This window comes from Micropterus salmoides, unplaced genomic scaffold, assembly GCF_014851395.1.
Source record: "Micropterus salmoides isolate LMB-PRFRI ecotype aquatic unplaced genomic scaffold, ASM1485139v1 Ms_hic_scaffold_5, whole genome shotgun sequence".
In the NCBI taxonomy this organism is placed as follows: Eukaryota; Metazoa; Chordata; class Actinopteri; order Centrarchiformes; family Centrarchidae; genus Micropterus; species Micropterus salmoides.
The window spans coordinates 23,329,915-23,351,955 of NW_024044237.1; the positions used below are offsets into that span (position 1 = coordinate 23,329,915).

The 22,041-nt window shown below is 39.0% G+C and overlaps 2 protein-coding genes across 12 annotated transcripts; one reads left to right on the plus strand and one right to left on the minus strand.

The window, feature by feature from the left end:
* The first annotated feature begins 309 nt into the window (after window positions 1–309).
* Window positions 310–9,024, plus strand: srpx2 (sushi-repeat containing protein X-linked 2). 2 transcript variants are annotated; one of them, XM_038700227.1, is made up of 11 exons: window positions 310–585; window positions 912–1,158; window positions 3,166–3,243; window positions 4,199–4,390; window positions 5,006–5,182; window positions 5,454–5,577; window positions 5,660–5,781; window positions 5,904–6,083; window positions 6,174–6,307; window positions 6,396–6,517; window positions 8,012–9,024. In XM_038700227.1, the coding sequence occupies exons 4-11, from the start codon at window positions 4,300–4,302 to the stop codon at window positions 8,190–8,192; spliced, it is 1,131 nt and encodes a 376-aa protein (XP_038556155.1). In that variant the 5' UTR covers window positions 310–585; window positions 912–1,158; window positions 3,166–3,243; window positions 4,199–4,299; the 3' UTR covers window positions 8,193–9,024. The 2 variants fall into 2 exon arrangements, with proteins under 2 accessions (XP_038556155.1, XP_038556154.1); XM_038700226.1 differs by lacking the exon at window positions 912–1,158.
* On the minus strand, window positions 8,713–21,745 carry sytl4 (synaptotagmin-like 4). 10 transcript variants are annotated; one of them, XM_038700216.1, is made up of 19 exons: window positions 21,457–21,745; window positions 21,298–21,362; window positions 20,020–20,096; window positions 19,711–19,893; window positions 17,904–18,119; window positions 16,367–16,476; window positions 16,090–16,192; window positions 15,857–16,000; window positions 15,138–15,252; window positions 14,956–15,046; window positions 14,751–14,848; window positions 14,049–14,141; window positions 13,342–13,520; window positions 12,867–12,969; window positions 12,285–12,446; window positions 10,617–10,722; window positions 10,414–10,522; window positions 10,104–10,312; window positions 8,713–9,555 (listed from the first exon to the last, which is right to left on the minus strand). In XM_038700216.1, exons 4-19 carry the CDS (start codon window positions 19,827–19,829, stop codon window positions 9,407–9,409), a joined length of 2,106 nt encoding a protein of 701 aa, XP_038556144.1. In that variant the 5' UTR covers window positions 19,830–19,893; window positions 20,020–20,096; window positions 21,298–21,362; window positions 21,457–21,745; the 3' UTR covers window positions 8,713–9,406. The 10 variants fall into 10 exon arrangements, with proteins under 10 accessions (XP_038556144.1, XP_038556150.1, XP_038556149.1 ...); XM_038700222.1 differs by having other exon boundaries at window positions 17,904–17,996; window positions 21,298–21,378; XM_038700221.1 differs by having other exon boundaries at window positions 14,751–14,845; window positions 21,298–21,378.
* Window positions 21,746–22,041: the final 296 nt, after the last annotated feature.

Consider the following 22,041-nt stretch of genomic DNA (forward strand, 5'->3'; position numbering starts at 1 on the left):
TATACCTTATTATTATAATAACTTGGTAATAACATCATGAAGAAAACACGCTATTCGCTATAGGATTATATGAGTATCATCACCAGGGGAAATTAAAAATGTATTATCAAGTCATTACAAGTAACCACTGATCTCATTAGTTACACTTGGTTCAACTAGCCTATATTCTTATTTGTAGCCTATAATAACGTTAAATTTTTTGGCATGAGCTGTAGGGGGATTTTATGAAAGCTCATGTTTAATGTAGAGGTGGGTGGAAACACACATCCATGAGGAGTCCGATAGCGCCACCAAGTGGTTTTGGACTTTGATGATGAACCAGAAGGATCCTTGCTTCACACAAACTGCGGAGACTCTGGTGTGAGGGTTAACCCTCTTGTCGTCACCGTGGTTCATAAAGTTTATTAGTATTTTGTCAAACACGTTCTCTGGATTATAGTCTTTTATTTTGTCTTCTATTTTGATGGACTCTGGGGTCTGAACCACTCTGCGCCAAATAACTTTTCTTCCCCCACGAGTGTCATCTTTGCGTTTCTGACATGCCCCTCGGACGCTTTGTTGCTGTGTTCATTTTCTACTTCACAGGTGAGTTCATAGGTCAAAACAATAAAAGGAAGGAAATCTCTATCAAAGTATGTTTTTAGTTATATGTTTGTTAATTCTGAATATTGTTTAATTTCAGTCAGACAATGACCATCAAAATGTTTTTTTTTTTTATTCTTTGTAAGTTCACCAAAAAGTTGTTTAAAATGATCTACTATCATGGTTGCTAGAGACAAGCCACTCAAACATCCACATCCCTTCATTTGCGGTTTGGAAATACCTTCATCTCAGCAGTAATCACAACTGTATTAGATGCAGATGTGTTGATTTTTTTTATGAATGCAAATGGAGCCCACTCCTCCCTCCAGGAATGAAGAGCTGGGGATGCAGCTCCTCCACAACATCTCCCAACATGCAGTTGGCCAGCTGCCTTCTTCTTCAGGTGCTCCTCTGGTTGCTGACCAGGCAGTTTAATTACAGCTGGGCTCCCATCACTGCCAGTTAATTACTGAGGATTCCCCCCCTCTGGGCCAAGATAATCACGTGACCTGAGATCCACCCCGAAGCTCACACAAGCTCAGATGATGAATGAATGCAGAGACTGAAAGGATGCAGGTCATTATCTCACCTTTGTCATTAGAGATAGATAAAGCCTTTGACTTGGTAACACTACACACCTTCCTCTGGCGTGACTCATCCCTGCAAAATGTCTCTGTGGTAAAGTCTGATGTGAGTGCTGCCTGATGCACAGTGTGTGTGTGTGTGTCTGTGATTTAAACCCTTAGTAGACAAGTGGTGGAAGAGGTATTCAGATTCTTTACTTGAGTAAAAGTACAGAAGTATTATCAGATAAATGTACAAAAGTAAAAGAACTCATTCTGCAGAAAAATGGCCCCTGCGACTGCTAATACTGATGCAGCAAAGTGTAATTAGCATTGTTCTGTTGTAGCTGGACGAGGTGGAGCTAGTTGTAGGCCTAACTACTTTATATATAGTTAAGTAGTGTATTCCAGTGGTTCCGAACTTAGATGTCAGTCACAAGATAAATCTTAGGAGTTGTTACGTGATCAATGGAATAGGAAAGGAGAGAAAACACAAATATGTTGTTATTTTTCCTCAAATATTTCCTTATTTTTGGTGAAACATTGGATAATTTTTCCTTTTTTGGGGGCCTCTGCAGTTATTGAAATGAAACCATGTGAGAGGTTTAGAGAGGAAATGTCTCTTTGATGTAACATCTCATAGATATTTTAAATGTGACAAGGGACCCTGAGGCAGAACTGTAACGATTAGTCGATAAGTGGATCAACAGAAAATCAATCGACAGCTATTTTAAGAATCAAACACTCAGTTAAACCTTTATTTTTCCATTTTAAGCAAATGGATTTAATGTCTTTCTTTGTTGATACTAAACTGAATATCTTAGTGAAATGTAGTGGAGTAAAACGTACTGTACTATATTTCCCTCTGAAATAGTGGAGTAGAAGTATAAAATAGCGTAAAAAAGGTAAAGTACAAGCACCTCAAACCTGCATGTATTTGAAAATACAGATGTCACTAGAAGTAATGTCTGTCTCTGCCTGAGCCCTGCAGTGCAGACCATCACACCGATGAGCCCAGATTGTTTATTTCCTCTGTGACTAATTCTCAGTAGGGGGGGAGTTAGGAAATACTAGTCTGTGTTTCTGAGCGGAACACCAAGCTCATTATGAGGAAAAATGCTGACGATCGGTTTAATCCACACACGGCTCGAAAAATCTGACACAGCTTTCAGAGTACGGAAGTTTAATGTGAAGCATCATTATTATTAGGAACTGTGCTAAAGTGGACTTTATGTGGTTAAGGGCGACTGTGCAAGAAAACAAAAGTAAAGGAAGCAGTACAGGAACTGACTCGAGCTGGGGGAGGGGGTGGAGGTTGACACACTGGAAAGTTTGGCACTCAGTTTTGAACATGGAGTCATTTTTGGGATTTCAAAAGGGATATTGTGCCTGAACCACAACTGCTGAGAAAAGAAGATTTATTGTGCAGAAAAATTGATACAGAGACAAAATTTCAGAATGAAGGCCATAGTACAGTATGCAAGCCCTTCTGCTTAGTACATGAAAAGATGTGAGTAAGCGGAACTATCTCCAAGTGAGAGATGGAAACATGCTGTTTGTTCTAATTAGTGGAGAAGATGTTGTCAGTTTACAAAGTACAGACGCTACAATATGAAGCCCAACATGCCTTTTCTCTGCACTCATTCTGGCTCTTCAAGAAAACAAGATAATCTTTATGCCTTTTGCAAGATGTCCATGTTTTCTGACCCTGCTCTCAGGTTTAAAACCCTCAGGAGTTTCCATTAGTATTACTGATTGCAAATCCAGGTGTGTATGGACTAGAATGTTATTGAGCTTGTGTTAAAAGAAACCTAAAAGGCAGCAATGGAAAACAGATTGTGTGGGGAGAGTCATTTGCATGCCAGGCTGCCTCTGTTTGACCTATATGTCCATATGTATAACACTCTCAAGCTTAATGAAGCGTTTGACTGACCAGAGAACTGCGTTTGGCATCTGACACATTGGTCGCATTAGAAATGTTAAAGGTTTGTTTTGTTTGCTGTTTTGTTTGTTTTTGCAGCTGGCTCCGGCACCACAGTCTATGACACCTTCACTGACTATGCAGAGGAAGACAACACTCCTCAACTAGACTACAAAAGTGAGTATAAAAACACACACTCACCAGGGGTTGCAAAATGACTATATTGTTGTCTACAACCGTATAGGCTGTGGTAGCTCTGGTAAGTATAAGCTTTGCATTAATGCGTCTATATGTTTTCATGTTAAGAAGATAAGAGATTTATATAATGTGGTCATATATTTGTATGATATGATTTAAAACCTTGTTTGCACAGTAAACCAAATATAAAAAACACTGTTAGGAAAAATCAGGGTGTCATGGCCCTGTAGTATTAGTGTGCTGTATATGTTGGGCTGCTCTGGGTCAAACGCTTCTGGGTGTAGGTGTTGAATCAGTGATCAGGACTGTTTCATGGAATGTTTTACGGTGTGTTTTAGAGCTGCAACGACTGGTCAGTTTCCATTTATATTTAGGGCATTTAGCAGACTATTGTCCAAAGGTACTTACAGAAAGTACATTTGTCAGAAGGAATAGAGTAAGGATGTCAGTAGAACAAGTTTCAGGCACTCATAACAAAGAAGAGTTAACTAATCGATTAGTCCATTGAACAAAAATTGTGACCTATTTTGATAACCAATTAATTATCAAAATAGTTTTTGCATTGGTGGGATAAAGTCAGTTATTTTTATGTGTTGGCTAATCCAAGAACAGACATTTCTGTAAATAATTACTTCTCATTTGATTGAAAAATTATTATATCAAGATATGTACTGATATTGTGAAATTAAATTTCATATACCATGACAGAGGATTTTATCAGTGTTGTCCACCTCAAACACTCACATATAGGCTACTTTTCTCTTAAAGACCAAATTCCACAACCAAATCTGTGTGATGCAGCTACAATCCACATCTATTGTGAATGAGGTGACGTCACCCGGTACCAAAGACTAGCCAATAGCAGATAGCTCTTCAGTACCCTGCTTTCCAACATTAGTGCATCACATAGTTTTGGGCCACTCTTTGAATGCAGACCCCTACTGGTGTCATTCTCCGAGTCTGACCAATGGGGAGGTGATCTGCCAGTCCCCTCGAGGCGGGGCCTATCGGAGCACGCTGGGCACCCGCTGTGAGATGAGCTGCGATCGAGGATACCGCCTGCTGGGGAAAAGGTCAATTCAGTGCCTCGCCAACCGACGCTGGTCTGGGACGGCTTACTGCCGCAGTATGTGGAAGTTGAGACTTTCAATTCCCAACTAAGGATGAATCTGATGATATTCAACAAATCCATGAAAAGGCCAAAACCAACAATGAATATGTCCACGCTAACAAGGATTGTCTGTAGCTAAATCCTGATATATTTGTTGCTCTGTACATATTGCTGTTTAAATCTTTTAAAAACACAGCACTGGCTGATAAGTTTATTTTAGTTTATTTTGAGTGGACGCCACATACACTGTCCTGCTCCTAACACACAATAGTCCTATATGTTGTGTATTAATACGCTGCTGAAAATAGTCCCCAACACCGATGTTTGAGTAAAATTAGCTAAAACCTACAGTGCCCAGCTGTTTCAGAAGATTATTTAGCCTTTTAAAGATTCATATCATTCAGTAGGAATGAATGGGCTTGGAAGGTGAGCGCAACAGAGGCTTGGAAAGTCAGAAAGTATTATGAGAATGACACATATTGTTGGTTTTGGTCTTTCATGGAATTTGTTGACAATAACAAAAATACAGATTATCACAAGCCTTTATCCTTTAAGATAAATATTGATTCTGTGATTGTTTCGACCCTTACTCTCAACATACTGAATGTCTGTGTGGTGGTGTTCCTTCAGTGGTGCGTTGCCACGTGCTGCCCCTCATTCCACACGGCAGATACACCTGCACTCAGGGCTTTGTGGTGGACTCCAGGTGTGACTTCACCTGCGACCCCGGCTATCGCATCGAGGGGGAACACTCACGCACCTGTCAGCGCGGGGGCTCATGGAGCGGAGCACAGCCAGATTGTGCAGGTACATTCAGTATTATTATTACAGAATTCAAGCCATCTGTATTGCTGTCCAGTTTTTCATTATTCTTTCATAAGCCCAGATCCCTGTGTTCAGGCTCACAGTCAAGCAGATTTCCTGCTCCTCAGTTCTTTGGACTAAATCCAGAACTGCAGTCTTTCAGTCCTCATATTCTCCTCTGTCTGACTGACTATCCAAAAACAATGTCACTGAAATGAATTTCCTGCCTGCAAAATCCCCAATATTTTTATCATTTTCAAACTCTTTATATCAGACACAGATCCTCCAAAAATCAAGTGTCCTCCGTCCAGACTCAAGGTCGCCGAGCCTGGAAAACTCACTGCTATGGTGACTTGGGACCCCCCAGCTGCGAAAGATACTGCAGATAAATCACTTGAGTATGTCACTCCTTTCCTTTGCTTCCCTTTCCTGCTCACTTTAAAATGGCACACGGCCTTTACTGTACTTGTCTTCCTGTAGGGTTATATTAGTAGGCCAGGAGCCAGGCACCGACTTTAAGGAGGGAGCAAACATTATCCGTTACAAAGTGTACGATCAAGCCAGGAACAGAGCTGCCTGCAAGTTTATTGTACGTGTTGAGGGTAAGCTGCCAAACCTGCATTTTTTGACTTATTAAATTAGTTTAAATACAACACATTAATTTGAAAACAGCATTATAATCTACAGGATTGGGTTTCTTATTTCCACTGTGTTCTCCTTCCAGTGAGAAGATGTCCCACTCTACCTCCACCTCTACACGGCTACCTCACCTGCTCTTCTGATGGGAATAACTATGGTGCAACATGTGAATACCACTGTGACGGAGGATATGAACGGAGGGGTGTATCTAGTCGCATCTGCCTGTTCAACCGCAGCTGGGGAGAAGCACCAGCTGAGTGTGTTCGTGAGTCTGCATGAAAGAGGATATCAAGAATTTGCCGCATATATATAATAGCATACGTATGTACTGTAAAGTGACCTTGTGTGTTTGTAGCGATGGAGATTAAATCAGATGTAAATACGGCCTCCGCTCTCCTGGATCAGTTCTATGAAAAGAGGAGGTTGCTGATCATGTCTACGCCCAACATATCTGACCCAGACTACCAACTGCAGAACATCATGATACAAGTGAGGAAACTATTTACTGCTGGTGACTTCACATGGATTTCCCCAGTGATGTTAGTTTCTTAAAATCCTTTTTCCTTGTTTCAACCAGAAAGCCGACTGTGGATTAGACCTGCGACATGTCACATTGATCGAGCTCCTGGGCTCCCCGCCTCGTGAGACGGGTCGCATTAAAGACAGTCTGCTCAGCTCTGAAGTCATTGAGGGTTTGAGGTAATAGTGAGATTCTTCATCACTTAGTTAATCAGCAATTTTAAGGTTCCTTCTGGGGGTAAAATAAGTTCATATGGTTGAAAAATTCCATCCTGAAGTGGCTTTAGTATATAACTCCCATTCTCATAAACAGCAAAAGGTTTTTTGATTGATTGATTGATTGATTTTCTTTATGGATTATCAGACACAGGAACCCCCCCCCCCAAAAGGATAACATGTTAAAAGAAAAACACTTATTTCCAACACAGTCTCAAAGTGTTAGAAGACAAAGAAAACACAAAGACATTCAGCATAAATCCAACACAATCCTGAAATCCAAGAGCACATCACCACAGTTTAAGAAGTAAAAAATAACTCCCACATCAAAAAAAAACAAGAAACCTAACCTGACTAATCTACTAGCCCCTCTTATATTTAAAAACTTGACGTGTAAAGGAAGGCTGGGACCAGCATAACAGTAAGGGTTGTTTCTCCTCCCTCAATTTAAATGTCAGGAGCCTCATACTAAAAAGAAGCCTCTGTTAGTTTGACTTTAAAAGGGAAAAAATCCACCAAAAGATTATCGCTGTTAAAAATAGCAACGTAATAATTCCAGAGTTGCAGTAATGGGATTTTGACAGGAATAACAGAACAACATCAATAGTAAACATCTGGCTTTGCTTTCCAGAATCAATGTGTAAGAGATTCTTTTAAGTCCACTGTTATGCACCAGACATAGACAATAGCCTGTATGGACTGATTCATTTCAGGCAAAGATATAGATTTTCCACCAATTGTGCAATTTGAGTAAGGGGCACTGCTCACTTTTTCCAGACTGGAAAATCTTTTCCTAAACCTTAAGTCTCTCCACTGACTCAAATCCCACAGCTGAGTGAGGGCAGCATACTGAGGCACATTCTTTTAAGTGTTGTACAGAGCACTCTGGGAAATGTAGGCAATCAGAAATCACTAAGAAGTAGATGAGGGAAGTGTATACATGACAGGGACATTCGTTAGGGCCTGTTTACACATCCAGCGGATATGGAGCAACATTATCATTCATTTGGAGTTGTGTTGCTTGTCACCTGGTAAATGAAAGTCACTTTTCTTTTGGATTTGTTTTTGGTCTCCATTAACTCCTGAGGAAAATATCTGGCTCTAGCTGCTAAATGCTCCACTATGTTCACCAGCTAGTTGTCAAACTTTGTCCGTCTGCCATTTGGTGCTTAACAGGTAACATACAGTGGGTTTATCAGAGCTTTTTGCAGGATGACGAGAGCTTGAGACCAAGAGAGTAAACTACAACAGTAACATTAGCAGCTAGAATACCAACACACTGAGCTGAAAGACTTTATAAAGTTTGATTAAGTCTCAAGATAATCATCTGTGGATTCATCACAACCCCCTCACATTACAGTTGTACAATATTAGTTATAGATGCTTTGATGATATCGACGTATGAAATGATAAAGTATTCCTTTAACAACCCAAGTGCTGATTTATGTCTCTCTGTAGACAAGCATTCAGAATCTCCAGATCCTACTTCAGCATGGTGCTGCTGGACGATCTCGGGCTGGACCGAGAGCGCTTCATCACCCCAATGGCGTCGGATGAGCTCTTCTCCTACATCGACAGCTTCCTGCTGGATGAAGAGGAACGAGAGAAACTGGAGAGCCACAGAGACTTCTGTGACTAATTTAATAAACATCTCTGGTTTCCACAGTGATAAACCCATCAGTATTACTTAACACAAAATGAGGAAGGACAAACAACCAGAAACCAGATCCAGAGGGACACTCGGAGGGAAAAAGAGGACAAGAAGGCAGTTCCTCATGTCCAAATGCAATCACTATACAACACTGAAGTGCTAGCACTGTTTATTCTGTCAAATCATCATCTGAAAGGTATGGAGGTCAGAAAATGGACATCACAGCTACAGAAAATAGAACAAGCTTAAGTAAAACACATTAGTAAAAAAACACAGAAATTACATTTTACAAACAACATTTTAACAAATAGATGCATAAAATTAGCCTGGATGCATGATGTGGATTAGTAGTTTTTGTCAATGAGCCCGTTAGTAAATCTGATATTTAAATTAGAATTAAAATCAACAACAACTTCAAAAAAGACTACTGAGGAACACTAGAGTGGACAGATGTTTTAATCCAGCTGGTATCTGAGTGTAATTCAGAGCTAAGGCAATCAAGCACGTCTTGGGTTTACTACATTTTTATTAGGTGAACAGAACATTCAAGACAACCTTGAGGTGAACATGACTCTGATGACAAAGTTAAAAATCTACATTTATATCTGCAAATAGACATTTAATAATTTCAAATAAGGCTTTTTGTGCAATTTATATAAATATATTTTATGTGATAGTATTAATGTTAAATAAAATGGTATCAATTAAGCAAAGCGCAATTTGTTGGATGCAACACAAGATAATACCAGTCTATAATGAATTGTTTTCCCATGTATCAGTAAATTCTGTACACAATAATAAAGAAAATGGTGACACACAATGACAATGTTTCTGTCCTAAGTGCTGAATTTAGGTGAATGAATTTGAATTGCAATAATACACACAGCTTGAATTTTAAAAACATAAAATGACTGTGTAAATGCATCTAAAATAAATCCAGAGTTTAGTGTTGTGATGCTTTAGCACACTGCCAACAGTCCCCATTGTAGGGGGGCAGGTGAGAGCAGATGTTTAGCATTCAGCAGACCAATCAACTGTGTGCCTGCTTAGAGCCAATCGGTTGCATGTTTGTTCAAGTCAGTAGACAAGCTTCTGGTATGATAAGCTTGCAAAGTAAAATGAATCCACAATGTCATATTTGTCTCAGACCACACAGCTTCTCCCCTTTTCAGTCTCTGGAAGGGTCCAGGCCTGTGCCGTCCTCATTTGCCCTTTTTCTTCTCCATAGTGGAACGCAGTGGAAGAGTGCCCTCTGCCCACGAGTCAGGGTACTGCATCATCTTTTCCCATAGACTGATCTCCTCCCCAACAGAGTCCATTTCCACTTCCTCTTTTCCTATTTTCACCATGCCTGCAGGGGTGAAGATTACACAGTGAATGCAAAATTAATGACAGAAAACTCACTTTAATTTTAACATGGGGAAAGCACATGGAAGCCTTGTAGGTGCATTAGCAGAAATCTAAAATTAAGAGGGTCTTTCTCACAAAGGCAATTATGTTTTGACAAAACTATTTAAACTAGAAAAGGGAAGATATTGTATTACTTTATCTTTTTATAAAGAGTAATTAAATTCATTTTCACTACAGTGTAACACCCACGTATAGGGGGTAGGAGCGCAACATAAAAGGTAAAAAGGTTGCCAACAAAGATCTAAACACTGAATTGTAAGTAGAGTGAAATAATTACCACTACAAAAAGGTGCAATTGTGAAAATAAACACCTTAATTTAGGGTGACAAAACAAAATAATTTACCTCCTCAAAAATGCTTAACTAACGTAGGTGAAACAAATAAGAAAGACTTTCATTAAGTCCAACTCTCTGAGATTATGACATTTACAATAGGTTACTCACAGTAACCCAACTAAGGCAACCTACCCATATTAATTCTATCTTTTACCTTTTCCAGAGCTGAGACGGACTCCTCCCAGGAATTCATTGCTCACCAAGGCCTCTCTGTCCCACACAGTCAGCTCCAGACACATGCCCTTCAGCTGCTCCAGAGTCAGATCCTTGTACTCAAATGTGTGGTCGTAGTGGGGGTTCAGGTTCTTCTTCACAACTGGAGTCTTCCGCTTTGTGTTCTTTGACTTAGTTGGGAACAAGTACCTGCAGAAGCACAAACAGAGAGTTGGTTTTGAAAAGAGAAATGTATGAATGGGAATGCAATGTGTGTCATTTTAATTTTAAAACTGTAGTTCATCACGAACCCTTTTACAAAGCTATCTGAGGTGCCTCCTGGTTTCATTGCCATCAAATTCTTTGCCTCTTTAACAAGGATATGAAGTTCCCCCCCTTCTTCAGTAATCACCTTTTTGCCTGCGTAGAAGACAACAGACATGCTTAGAAAATGAAAGGCAAAGTGCGTCAAACACAGCCACAGCTGAATGAGGTTTTCTTATCATAGTCTTACGTTTGATTTTCTCAGCTGTTGGCTTTTTAGGCATGATATACTTCAAGGAGATCACCAACTCTCCTTTGTACTGAGCAAAAGCTGAGGCCGGGACAGCAGAGGCTGCCTGTTTAAGAAAAGTACATTACATTTAGGACACACAAGAAGAAACCCAAACAACAATACAGCAAACATGTTATCCCTACTAACCTCTACACTAAAACCTGACTGACAAATACTGGGTGGCCGAGGCTGATACAGAGGTATAGATGATAACTGAGGGTGGAATAAATAATATACCAATAAATAAACAAAGACAAAGAATATGTACCACAGGTGCCTTTGAATTTGGCCATATTGTTATAAAATGTGTCATGGAAACTCACTTTCTAGATTACCTCAAACACAATCCTGGTATTTTATGTACAGCAATTTTTTTTTAAATACATCTGACAATGTATACATTGATACAAACATATCTGTGAGAACCAGGATCTATATTGGTCAGGGTGTACTCCTCCCACTAATCAATAAGCTTCACCTTGTTTTCATTTGCTTTGACCTTGCTGATTTTAATCATGCTTAAGTATACTGGTGAGCACTGATAGATAGATATTATAAAATATATATAAATTATATATTTATATTTTATTAGGTTTATTATGTCACAATATAACAGGTCATAGAGTGAAATTGAGTTTGTAACTCTATTCTGCTAAATAGTAGAGATTATTCATTAATATAGCAGCAATTCTAAAAATGGTAAACAGAAATAAACTGTATTTATTATTTAATTAGCCACATGACCAAAGTCGGTGGAATTTGCTTTCGGTAAATGTTATACTCTGCAGCACAAATACATAAATGGACACCAGCAGACAATCCACATATTATCATGACATCATCACAGAAACATAGTACCCACAAACATACACAGAAGGTGCATGGTAATGCATGTCAGTAGTAAGTGAGGAGGGGGCTGATGAGATATGTCAAATATGGCAGACAAAAAACACTTCATGAACAAATGTAACATGCAGTTTGTTAGCTTGCACAGCAATTTGTCAATATTTGTCAATCTACTATATCCTGCACCTCTGTTGGTTTCAGCTATTGGCTGCCGTTTCCTTGTTGATCCAGTTTGACATGATTATTGGGACGGTTCCATTTAAAATCCTTTTAACTTCAGTTTTTACACCCAATCTATTCTGGCACAGGTGATTTGGGCTATGTAGAGCACTTTTTGTTCCCTCTTGTTAATTTTAACACTCACTCAAGTGTTGATTGCCAGAGAGTAGCAATATTTGTAAATGCAATTCTAATCCAATACACATCTTTTTGTTAAATTCAGAAAATATGTCCTCACGATTTGTGTTTTTGATTTTTTGACCTCTAGTAGCGCTGTAGAGCAGTTTTTCTTTAGTGGATCCACAAATGCTCACAAAAGATAGAAAAGAAGAAGACATGGATGTTAACATTGCAGGTTTCGAAAAAAAAAAGATCAGCTTTGCGAGTGTTTTATGAGGAAGGAAATTCCTCAATTAGACCTCAAGCATACACATAATGCGTTTTAATACTGAATCTAAACATAACATTTATTTGTTTGCAAGAAACCTCCACTTGGCCCCTGTAACACAAGAGTTCATGATCATATCGTAAGGAGAATTAAATACAGAGTCTCTGATCTACCTTCGCCATGAGAGCCACACGATCCTCGTACGGGGAGTCAAGGTCTCGGGAGTCCAGAGGGATCTCCATCTCTCCCAGGAAGGCGTTGCGGCTGAGGCGGCCATGATGCCAGACTGATATCAACACGGAGCGGGTGAACAGCTGAGAGCGGCTGATTGAGTACTGGTAGTGGTAAGACAAGAGGGAGAAGACTGGATGGATCAAAGGCCTGTCTCAATACTCATACAGTGGTGGAGAAGTCTTATAATTAATATAATTTTAATTTAAAGCAGAAGATGGACTCAGATTTTATTGGAAGTTGCATCTAAAATCTAAATAATTACCTTCTTCCAAACCCTTTAAGAGCATATCCAAACTTTCTCTTGGTTTTGTCCTTTGTTTTATCACTGTAAAGTCACTGCTACACTGGAAACCACGACCAAAAATAATATTTGACAACAGCTACTCTAATCTGCAATGTCAATATCAACCCTAAAGTCTCTGTAGGTGTGGTCATTATTTGCAGCAGACATGGCGCAAGGTTATTAGTAAGGGAGTTTCAGTAAAGCTGTGGTAAAGTTTGGTCCAGTTATAAACCATCACCTTCAGTGTTTCTTTGTAGACGGGGTTGACCGTGTTTCTCTTGATGCTGGTCTTTCTTTTGCTCTGGCGAGATTTGTCAGGGAGTAGATAACATTTGACATAACTGAAAAACAAACAAAAAAAAATATGTCAACTGGTCTTTTGTTGCATTAACTGACTTAACTTCCTTGACTAAATGCATTGAAAAATATCTGTTGCCATTCGGTTTCCTGTGAAGCTCAAGTAATCAACTCTGGGACGTGATTATGAGACTTTGTAAACACAGAAACCTCTTATCTACACCGATCAAAGCTGTTTTAACATCACAGAGGGGTGTGTGTGCAGCAGAAAAATGTGTTTCAGAGCAGCAATCTGCACTGTTGCTCAATGTGAAGGCCAGCTTTTGAGCAAACTGAGCTTCAAATGATGTATGTATCCTAGTGGAACTGGCATATTACAGCTACACTTGGAAAAAGGGAAAGTTTTTAACATTTACGGGTTGGAAAGCTGCCGTGAGGCGTCGCCGTAGGCCAGCTCGTGGCACTCCTTGATGAAGATCTGGAGGCTCTGGGTGTGTTCGTCGTAGTTCATAGAGAAGACGACGTCTCCGCTCACCTCCACGTTGTCAAAGTCTCCTGCTTCACTATAAATACTCATCATGCTGCCGAGTGTGCTCTGGAGAAACATACATACACCCGACCTGAATAGTTTTTCACTAACAATTCCAGTGTTTGTTTCATTAATACCAAATATTGACATTTAGATAACAGTTCGACAGTCATGCTCTATAGGCATAATGCTGCAGATCACAGTGTAAAAAGATAAAAGGAGATATAACACGGAAACAAATAATTCATACCTACAGTAACAACACATGCTGTAGAGTTAACAGAAAGCGAGTCAGGGACAAACAAATTAGCAGAAATCAGGATGTTTCTGTCAATATCTAAATCTAAAGTGACAGCATGAGAGTCATTTTGGCCTCAGTTTTGCTTTCCCCTGAGGCTTTGGTAACTATAGACACATTTTGGTAGCCTTTACACATCAATTTCACACTTCCTAACCTGCTGGAGGATATCCTGAGGTTATAGATGCTCGATTAGATTATCTTACATCATTTCCGTTCTGAGAGACATAATGAGCTGCTCTTCAAAAGAGACTTTAGAGGACTAATGCAAGCTGCGAGAAATGTCAATACTTTACCATTGAGCTACGTAGGCTGGAGGAGCTCGAAGCCATTGTCCTTTTATGAAAGCTGACCAAGCTGTCAATATCTTCCTCCTCCTCTCCAACTTCCTGTGCCAATAAAATGAAACATTTAGGAGGCTGATCATAGACACACAGCGGGGTTTTCGCTGTCAGCCATAATAAGGATTGTGTTGTTAAAAAAACAAATAAAAGAAGTCTGGTTTCTCAAAGATCGATCTCTTTGTGTAATAGATAGATACTGTGATTGGAAAAATCTAGCATTTAACCTCTGTACCTATGACTAGCTAATACAACTATAGTCTAATTAAATAGCAGAAAAAAGTAAACTATCTGAAACATCAGCTGTGCATGGCAGGTTTTAGTGTTAGCTCCCAATATCAGAGGATGGGCTTCTTTCTAGGTTCATGCATTTAGCTCTGACAACAATCACACAGGAAATAAACCACCACAGAAGAAGTTAAAATAACCTGAGTATAGTCTCAATAGACCAGAATTAAATGCAGCTTCCCTACATGTTTCATTTTGAGCAAGCTGTCTTTTCTCTGCCGGAGACCTTCTGCTCTTTACCTACACCACTACGACTTGGCAGCTATATCGAACGTCATTCTTGCTGAAGTATATAGTAGTGTCTGGGATGCTGAAAAAAAAACAACAACATCGCATAGAAAAGAAAGTGTATCAGTTTTGTACTGATACCTGTATGTCTAGGCCGGGTACAGAACGGCTCCTTTTGCCCATTGGAGCCTCTGATGTGTCAGGTCCATCCCGCAGGTCCAATGTCGATACATACTCTGCTATGAACATGAAGACCAGCAATTAAACTGCGATAAACCATTTCCCCCCACCATTTGATTCTGGATATAAGACAACAGCATTGCCCACAGTAATATAAGAAGCTAACCAGAAGGCCTTGGGTTTCGTTTGATGCTCTTTTTGAAGAGTCTATCGACTTCCAAATCCGGGCTTGGGCTGATCGGTTTTATTTCTGGGGCCTATATTGACAGAAACAGGGAGTCAGTGAGAGAAAAGAAGATTAAATGGCTTGAGACAGGAACATGACCATGTCACTTCAGAGCATCGTACAGTGTTAGCTTCTGTGTCTGCGTCGTCAATGATAACAACATCTTCTTTGATTGTGACAGCCCTACTGGAGACACCAGATCCCGCTGGGCTGGACTGAACCAAGTGATCGTCACTCCTGTGTGATGATACAAATCATTATTAATCACTACAACTTTTTCACATTCAAATCCATATAAAACCACTTACTTAACTAACTCCAAATTTGTGTGCCACCTGTGGTCTACACCCTCACCCATATTAGCCTGAAACTGGCAATTGTTATATTAAGTCATTTTTTATGCTTTCTGTGGGCTTTATTTTAATGACAAATGCTGTATCATCAACAGTTGAAATTATTTATTCAGGCACATCTATTTCAGGCAGATTTTCTTTCTCAGCGTGCAAACAGACAGTGTTACAACCAAGCCCAAACGCTCCGTGCCTAATTTGCTGTCCTGTTCGTGGTTTGTCTCATCTACATATAATGAAGTTAACTGCACTGATTTATTATTATGTTCTATTTTAACAGTGCAATTGCACAATCTTCCCACCCTCATGAGAGAGTAGTTAAAACTATACTACATTCCTTTTACTGCAATTTAAATAAGATTTTTGCAGGCCAACTAATCCAAAGGTAAAAAATGAATATAAATGATTAAATAAATGATTGATTTATCAACTATCGCCATTTAAACATGATCTGACCCAAGCCTTGCTAACTTGTCAGCCAGTGAGTTTACCTTAACTCGGACGTAGATTTACTGCTAATAACACTGACAGTTTCTGCAGACTCTGTGTCACTGCGTGTTGGCTTTGACGAAATACCCTCCTTTGATTCAAATGATTCCCTTGAAGCAATTGATCCAGAATTCTCGCTTCCATGACTGTCACAAGAAAATATGACATAAGACAAAAATCGATTTTTAGAAATACATTAACATTTCTAAAACTTATGTGAACAACGATGACTCACCCTTTGTTACCAGTCTGATTTATCTGCCTGGACCGAGGCACGGGAATAGGTTGGTTTATTTCTGTACTTCTCAACAGAATTTCTCCTGCTGTCTGCTTGTTCACTATAAACACAACAACAGTTAAAATGCAATTCAGTTTAACAAAAACTGAGTTTAACATTTCTCTTATCCTACTGTTGAACAAGATTCCAGTGTTTGTGCATTTCACTCGGCTCAGGCTGAGAGCTGTTTACATTCTTTGAACAGTGGATAACCACTTCCTCTTCCTGTACTCACGCTGAGGCCTCTTTTTCAGGGAGACTCTCACTAAGTCATGTCCAGGCATTGTGGAGAAACGGTTGACCCTTTGATCGTAGAACCAGTCACCTGTCCTTTTCTTTAGATCCCTAAAATCCAAAAGAAATACTTTAAAAATGTCTAAATTTAATAGAATTTCACTCATTCATGAGATAAAATGACATTAAAAAAAACAGGTAGGTACGTTTTTAGAAGAGACTCAAAACAAGACACTGACTCAGACAGTCTAATTTCCTCAGGCAGGTTGTTCCAGAGCCTTGGGGCCCTCACAGCAAAGCTCTGTAGTTTTCAGGCTGGACTCAGGAAGAGACAGAACAACCCCTGCACCAAGGTCTCAAACTACGCAAAGGTTCATAAGGGATTAAAAAAGGTCCACAATTTAATCTGGAACCAGGTCATGAAGGGCCTTAAAATCAATCAATAAGATCTTAAAATCAATCTGAACAACAACAAACAGGGAGCCAATGTTAAAGAGGCTAAAACAGGGGTGATTTGATCGTACTTGGTTCTGTAGTTGTTTCAAAGGTTTTTTGATTAAGACAAGAGGCTGTTGCAATAATAAAGGCGTGAGGAGATGCACATACCATAGTTTCTACGTCTCTAAAAATTTTAAATAGATCTTATTGTGCACTGCTGTTACGATTACTGTATGCAAGGTTTAAAATAAAAGTATTACAGTCAGCAGCACTTGCTACAGAGGGATGTTGTATTGACAGATCCATTTTGAACTGTTGATTTAAGTGTCATTAAACTGCCCATATCCACATGTCAGTTATAACGATTTTATATTTGAACATTTTAAATATTTGTTGACCAACGGTTGTTTCAAATTTAATTTAAAAAAGGATAATGTATCTAAATGGTAAAAACTTAAAGATTAAGCACAAAATACTACTTATTAGTGACTTCAGTATGAATGATATTCTGTCTGTGTATCAGCTTTTCAATACATAAAAACCCTAAAATTACCATTTACTTTAAAAACAACAATGAATTGATTCTACTAATAATTATTATTCCTCTGTGCCATAGAGATCCATTGTTGTACAAAAAGCTATTTAAACATATTACTGAGGCGAACTGTTGCACTGGGTGTCCCTTAATTGCCATGAACACAAACACATACGTTTTATTTTGACTCAATCCCTCATGTACCATCCTGCTGCTGAAAAAATTCATCATGGCACCAAATGTGTATGAATTTACCACTGAAAAGTCCCCCACATAGGCACTATTTACTCCTATTTGAGCAACCATTGCCTAAAAGTACAATATCCAGCTGTTTTAGATTAAATCACATAATCTTTTTAAAATTAAAGTATATATTTACCACTTTTTTCACTTTCATTAGACATGAATGAGCTTGGGGCTTTTCATGGTATTTGCTGCCACTAAAGACAAATTGTTTTGATCAATATTTGCTAAAAATATTTGCTAAAAATACAATTATGGTAAGTTAAAGAAGTGTGTAAAAAAACATCAAAAAAAACAAACAAAAAAAAAAACACGTTCTCACGTCTCTTTGGCACACACACTGCACAGCCAGGATCCTTCGGGGAGGACTGTTCGGCAGCTGCGGCACACGTGGTGATTGCACATCTTGCACTGGCTGGGAAAAACAGTCAGTCGACTCAGAGGCTCCTGGCATCTGCCACAACTACGCTGACTGTATTTTCCACTGCCACGTTTGGCCCCTTTCCTCTTTACTTCCAGCAAATCTGTCTTCAATTTCCTGAGACGAAACAAAACTGAGAGGTTGTCCTTTGAGAAACTTCTCATGTGGTATAGTGTATGTACGTTTTTTTAAACATTCTGACCTTTTGTTCTTATCTGGTTTACCCAATATACCTGCGTCATTGCCTGCTACTAGTGACATCATTTCTTAATTAACCTGCACGGTTCATAACAAAGATTCACGACGAGGCAAGCTGTAACTTGCATATAGGCCTACTTGCAGTGCACCAGTCTACAACATTCTGAAACCCGCTAGTTTACATCAATACAGCTACACAAGATGGTGTATCGTCTGCATAGTAATGACTCTCTGTACTTCGTTTCAAACTGCCAGCTTTTCAGGCTTTTTCTGTATAAATATGTATGTAATAAATTGATGAGGTGATCCTCCCTTCAGTCATTCCGACCAGCTGACTTTGCTATGAGCTGATTGGCTGTTGAAACAGCTGGCCAGACTTGATGAGCTGAGTCGTAGGGGACGCCATCAGCTGGAAATAGACAAGCTGAGCAAGTCAGTTTACACCGCTTCCACTTTTCCTCGTAATGTTCTTAAATGGTTTCGTCTAGTCATGAATCTTCGGTCTGAACTGGGCCTTACACTAATAATGTCTTTGACATGTAGCTGAAACAAAGTTTATTAATCCATTACCAGAAATTTTTTAAAGCAAAAATTCCATCTTTCCAGCTTCTGTTCTATGGGACACTGAATTTACACTATTTTCTGACATTTTATAGAAAAAATAATTAATAAATTCATAGACAAAATAATTAAATGAGTTGCTAGTTGCAGGCCTTATCACGATATGGCAAATGTTAAAATAAAATGTCACAGAATAATGAAGTTGATATTTAATGCAATTAATGTAATAATGTTCCGCTGTTTTGCATTACATCAGACAAACACCTTTCAAATGTAAAAGAAATCTTTTAAAATTTTGCCAGATGAAAAAAGAAAATGATCATATAATCACGATACAATTCCATCGTTAAATTATAACACTGAATTATCTCTCAGCCCTTAATCAAAATAGTACACATTGCAACACAAAAATCTGTATATTAAGATAAGATATACTGTATCTATGTAGTCCACTGCATATCTTAATATCTGGGTATTGTTGGAATTTTTTGATTTAGTGCCAGTAACATCCCTGGGTATCAGCACTGATACCAAAATTATACTTTTCATTACCTTAATTTTTTTTTTTTTATTGTTTTCATTAAGTAAAATATGCCAAACCTCTGAGCAGTGTGAAATGCCTTAATAAAAGAAACTGTACAAGAACTTTGATTATAATTTAGATAAACAACATTTTGGATGGTATTCATAATGCATTGTTTTAATAACCAGCCTTAACAGCATCTTGAAATATTTCTAATAGATATTAAAAGATCTACATGGACTCATAAAATATATTTAAAACATTATCAAAGCATAAAAAAGTAAATTAGGTTATATTTAAGCTGAATTAATTAGTATGAAAAAGTAATACCTTGAACTTAAGGGATTAGCAATACCTTATATCTTTTGGCGCCTTAGATAAGTAAGAATCATTTAGTACAATTAACAGGAAGTACTCTCTTCTCACCGCACACGCTGCTCCTCAGCCTGTCTTAGCTCCTCGTCCCGCCGCAGCACCTCCAGGATCAGCTCCTGCTCAGACTCCGTCAGGAAGCCCAGGTTGATGATGTCAGCAGCCTGAGGCATGGTGCCTTTAACCTAGACCCCTAAGTGCAGGTTAACTGGCTCAGCTCAGTCGCATCGAGATGTTCTGAACACAAAACAAAACACCAGGAATTGACTGAAAGCGTAAAAACTCAATACTGTGTAACTATAACTCCCCCTGTATATTAAAGACAGTTTTAACATTAAAATAAAAGAGTCTAGACTTTACTACCTTAGAGGCTGCTTTCTATGATCTCATGTAAGGCAACCGAAGCTGAGCTCTGCAGTAGAAAGAGGAACTTTGATGCCCTAGGGTGATGGAGAGGCAGAAACAGCTGAGTAGTCCAAATTAAATGACTAAGATACCTTTGTCTTTTCCATGCAGTGAAACCTCATTACAGCAACTTTGTGACGGACAGTTCGGGAGTACAAGAGGCGTAAACCCCTTGTGTATTTATAAACCTTATGTCCATCAGTAAAAAAAAAATAAAAAAGATCGCCCAGGGGAGTCTACGTAACCACAAAACCAACAGAAACTGACCCTTTCACATGTTTTCTATTTCAAAAGAGGACAGGTCTACAACCCTGCATACAAGCATTGCATTCCTAAAATGATAAATGACTCATACGAACCAGGATGTGAGAGGATTTTAAAATCCCACAGAAGGCCTCTACATGGGTGAAAGGTTGTTTTGAATGGGACAGGCAAAAACAACATGAAGGCTATCATGTAGGGTTCCCACCCTCTAAGGATACAGACAACTGGGCGTGGCTCAGTAGCTTAACAATTTGTTTAAGCCCAATCAACCTGTCATCCATCATGCACCTCATCTGAAACTTTATGCTCACTTTGAATTGCCTCAAAAGGAATTTAAAGCAAAAGGGTAAATGTGCTAATCAATGGAAAGCTGCAACGCTAAACTGCACTACAAAACCTGATACCCTTTTCCCTCATTGTTTGAATGCCTGGGGCCAAACTATCTAACAGGAGTTTAATAATACCAGCAGAATTACCATCAAGGAAATGGCGCATGCGCCTGTACAAGAAAGTGGAAGAGTTCTTTACTTCCAGACACTAAACTGGGGATATTAAAACGGGAAAAGCATAAAAGGTGAAGTAGCGTGGTGAGGGCATATAGCTTTTGTTTTTGTAAACTGCAAATGAAATTAACAGAATATTTTTAACAAACATGAAACTCCACGGAGGCTGTTGTTAAAGATCAGAAAATCTGCGATGAACTGTGTGTTGTTAACTCAGTTCAAGCTGCTAACGGTGTTAACGGTCGAACGTTTACGTTAAGTTACGTTACCAACTGAAAACGTTATTAATGCTAACGTGACTCCACATCCACCTCAAGGTGTCTTTAGAAAACAGTTTTGCCTTCACCCGTCTTTAAAAGGCAAAAGATTTGGACAGACGATTCATTTAATTTACAGCGTAACTTCGAGATTTCTGAAATCAGAAGACTAACAACGTTACAAAATGCAGATTAAAGAAAACTGCACACACCTGCTGTTAAAAGTCGACTTCAGCCCGCTGTTACATACAGGCTCGCGTCACGGCGGGATATATTCCTGACAGAAAACACAACTGAAACGGTTTAAAGTAGCACACAAGCTAACAGCGTTTTCAGGATAATTAAATTAACCAATAAAGTGGTTTACTCACTTTCCTGCTCGGCTATGATAATAACCCTGCCTTGCCCACTTCTGCCTCTTCTTCTTGCCTCTCGTCTCCAACACTGTTTACTTTATTTCAGAGACTCCCCAGTTCCCGGAAGATAAGGAAAGTTTGCTGAAAGCAGCGCGTCTCCACATTTTCCATGATGACAGGTGTATTAGCTCTGCTTACCACAGAAGGGCTGACCCACTGAAACTGTCCAATAATTGGCTCTGTTTCCTTTCCCACGCAAACTTAACGTAACAGCTTATTTTGAATGCAGTGAGAGCAAAACTTGGAACGGGAAGTGTAGGGTTTTTTTTGGAAACGTTTCTTTCCTCTGAAAAAGAGAGAAAAGTAGACTGTATCAGACGTGAGAAATTCATATATAGATACAGCAATATATGTACTACAATTGAGACATAAAGGCACTATCCCTTGCCACATACTATGTCATTATTTATTGTAAGGGTGTATGCAAAGTGAGGGCAGAACAACACATAGTAAAGCAAATGATCACAGGGCCCATAAAAACTGCCTGTTAATTCTCACAGTCGCGTTTCTAATTTCCATTTACAACAAATCTCTGGTATC

Coding starts and splice junctions, on each gene's coding strand:
- srpx2 (XM_038700226.1), top strand. CDS start 540: ATGCCCCTCGGACGCTTTGTTGCTGTGTTCATTTTCTACTTCACAG. Junction 586..3,165: donor GTTCATTTTCTACTTCACAG/GTGAGTTCATAG, acceptor TTGTTTTTGCAG/CTGGCTCCGGCACCACAGTC. Junction 6,084..6,173: donor AGCACCAGCTGAGTGTGTTC/GTGAGTCTGCAT, acceptor GTGTGTTTGTAG/CGATGGAGATTAAATCAGAT.
- sytl4 (XM_038700220.1), bottom strand. CDS start 19,829: ATGCCTCAGGCTGCTGACATCATCAACCTGGGCTTCCTGACGGAGTCT. Junction 16,193..16,366: donor CCTGAAAAAGAGGCCTCAGC/GTGAGTACAGGA, acceptor TTGTGTTTATAG/TGAACAAGCAGACAGCAGGA. Junction 9,556..10,103: donor CCGTCTCAGCTCTGGAAAAG/GTAAAAGATAGA, acceptor TCACCCCTGCAG/GCATGGTGAAAATAGGAAAA.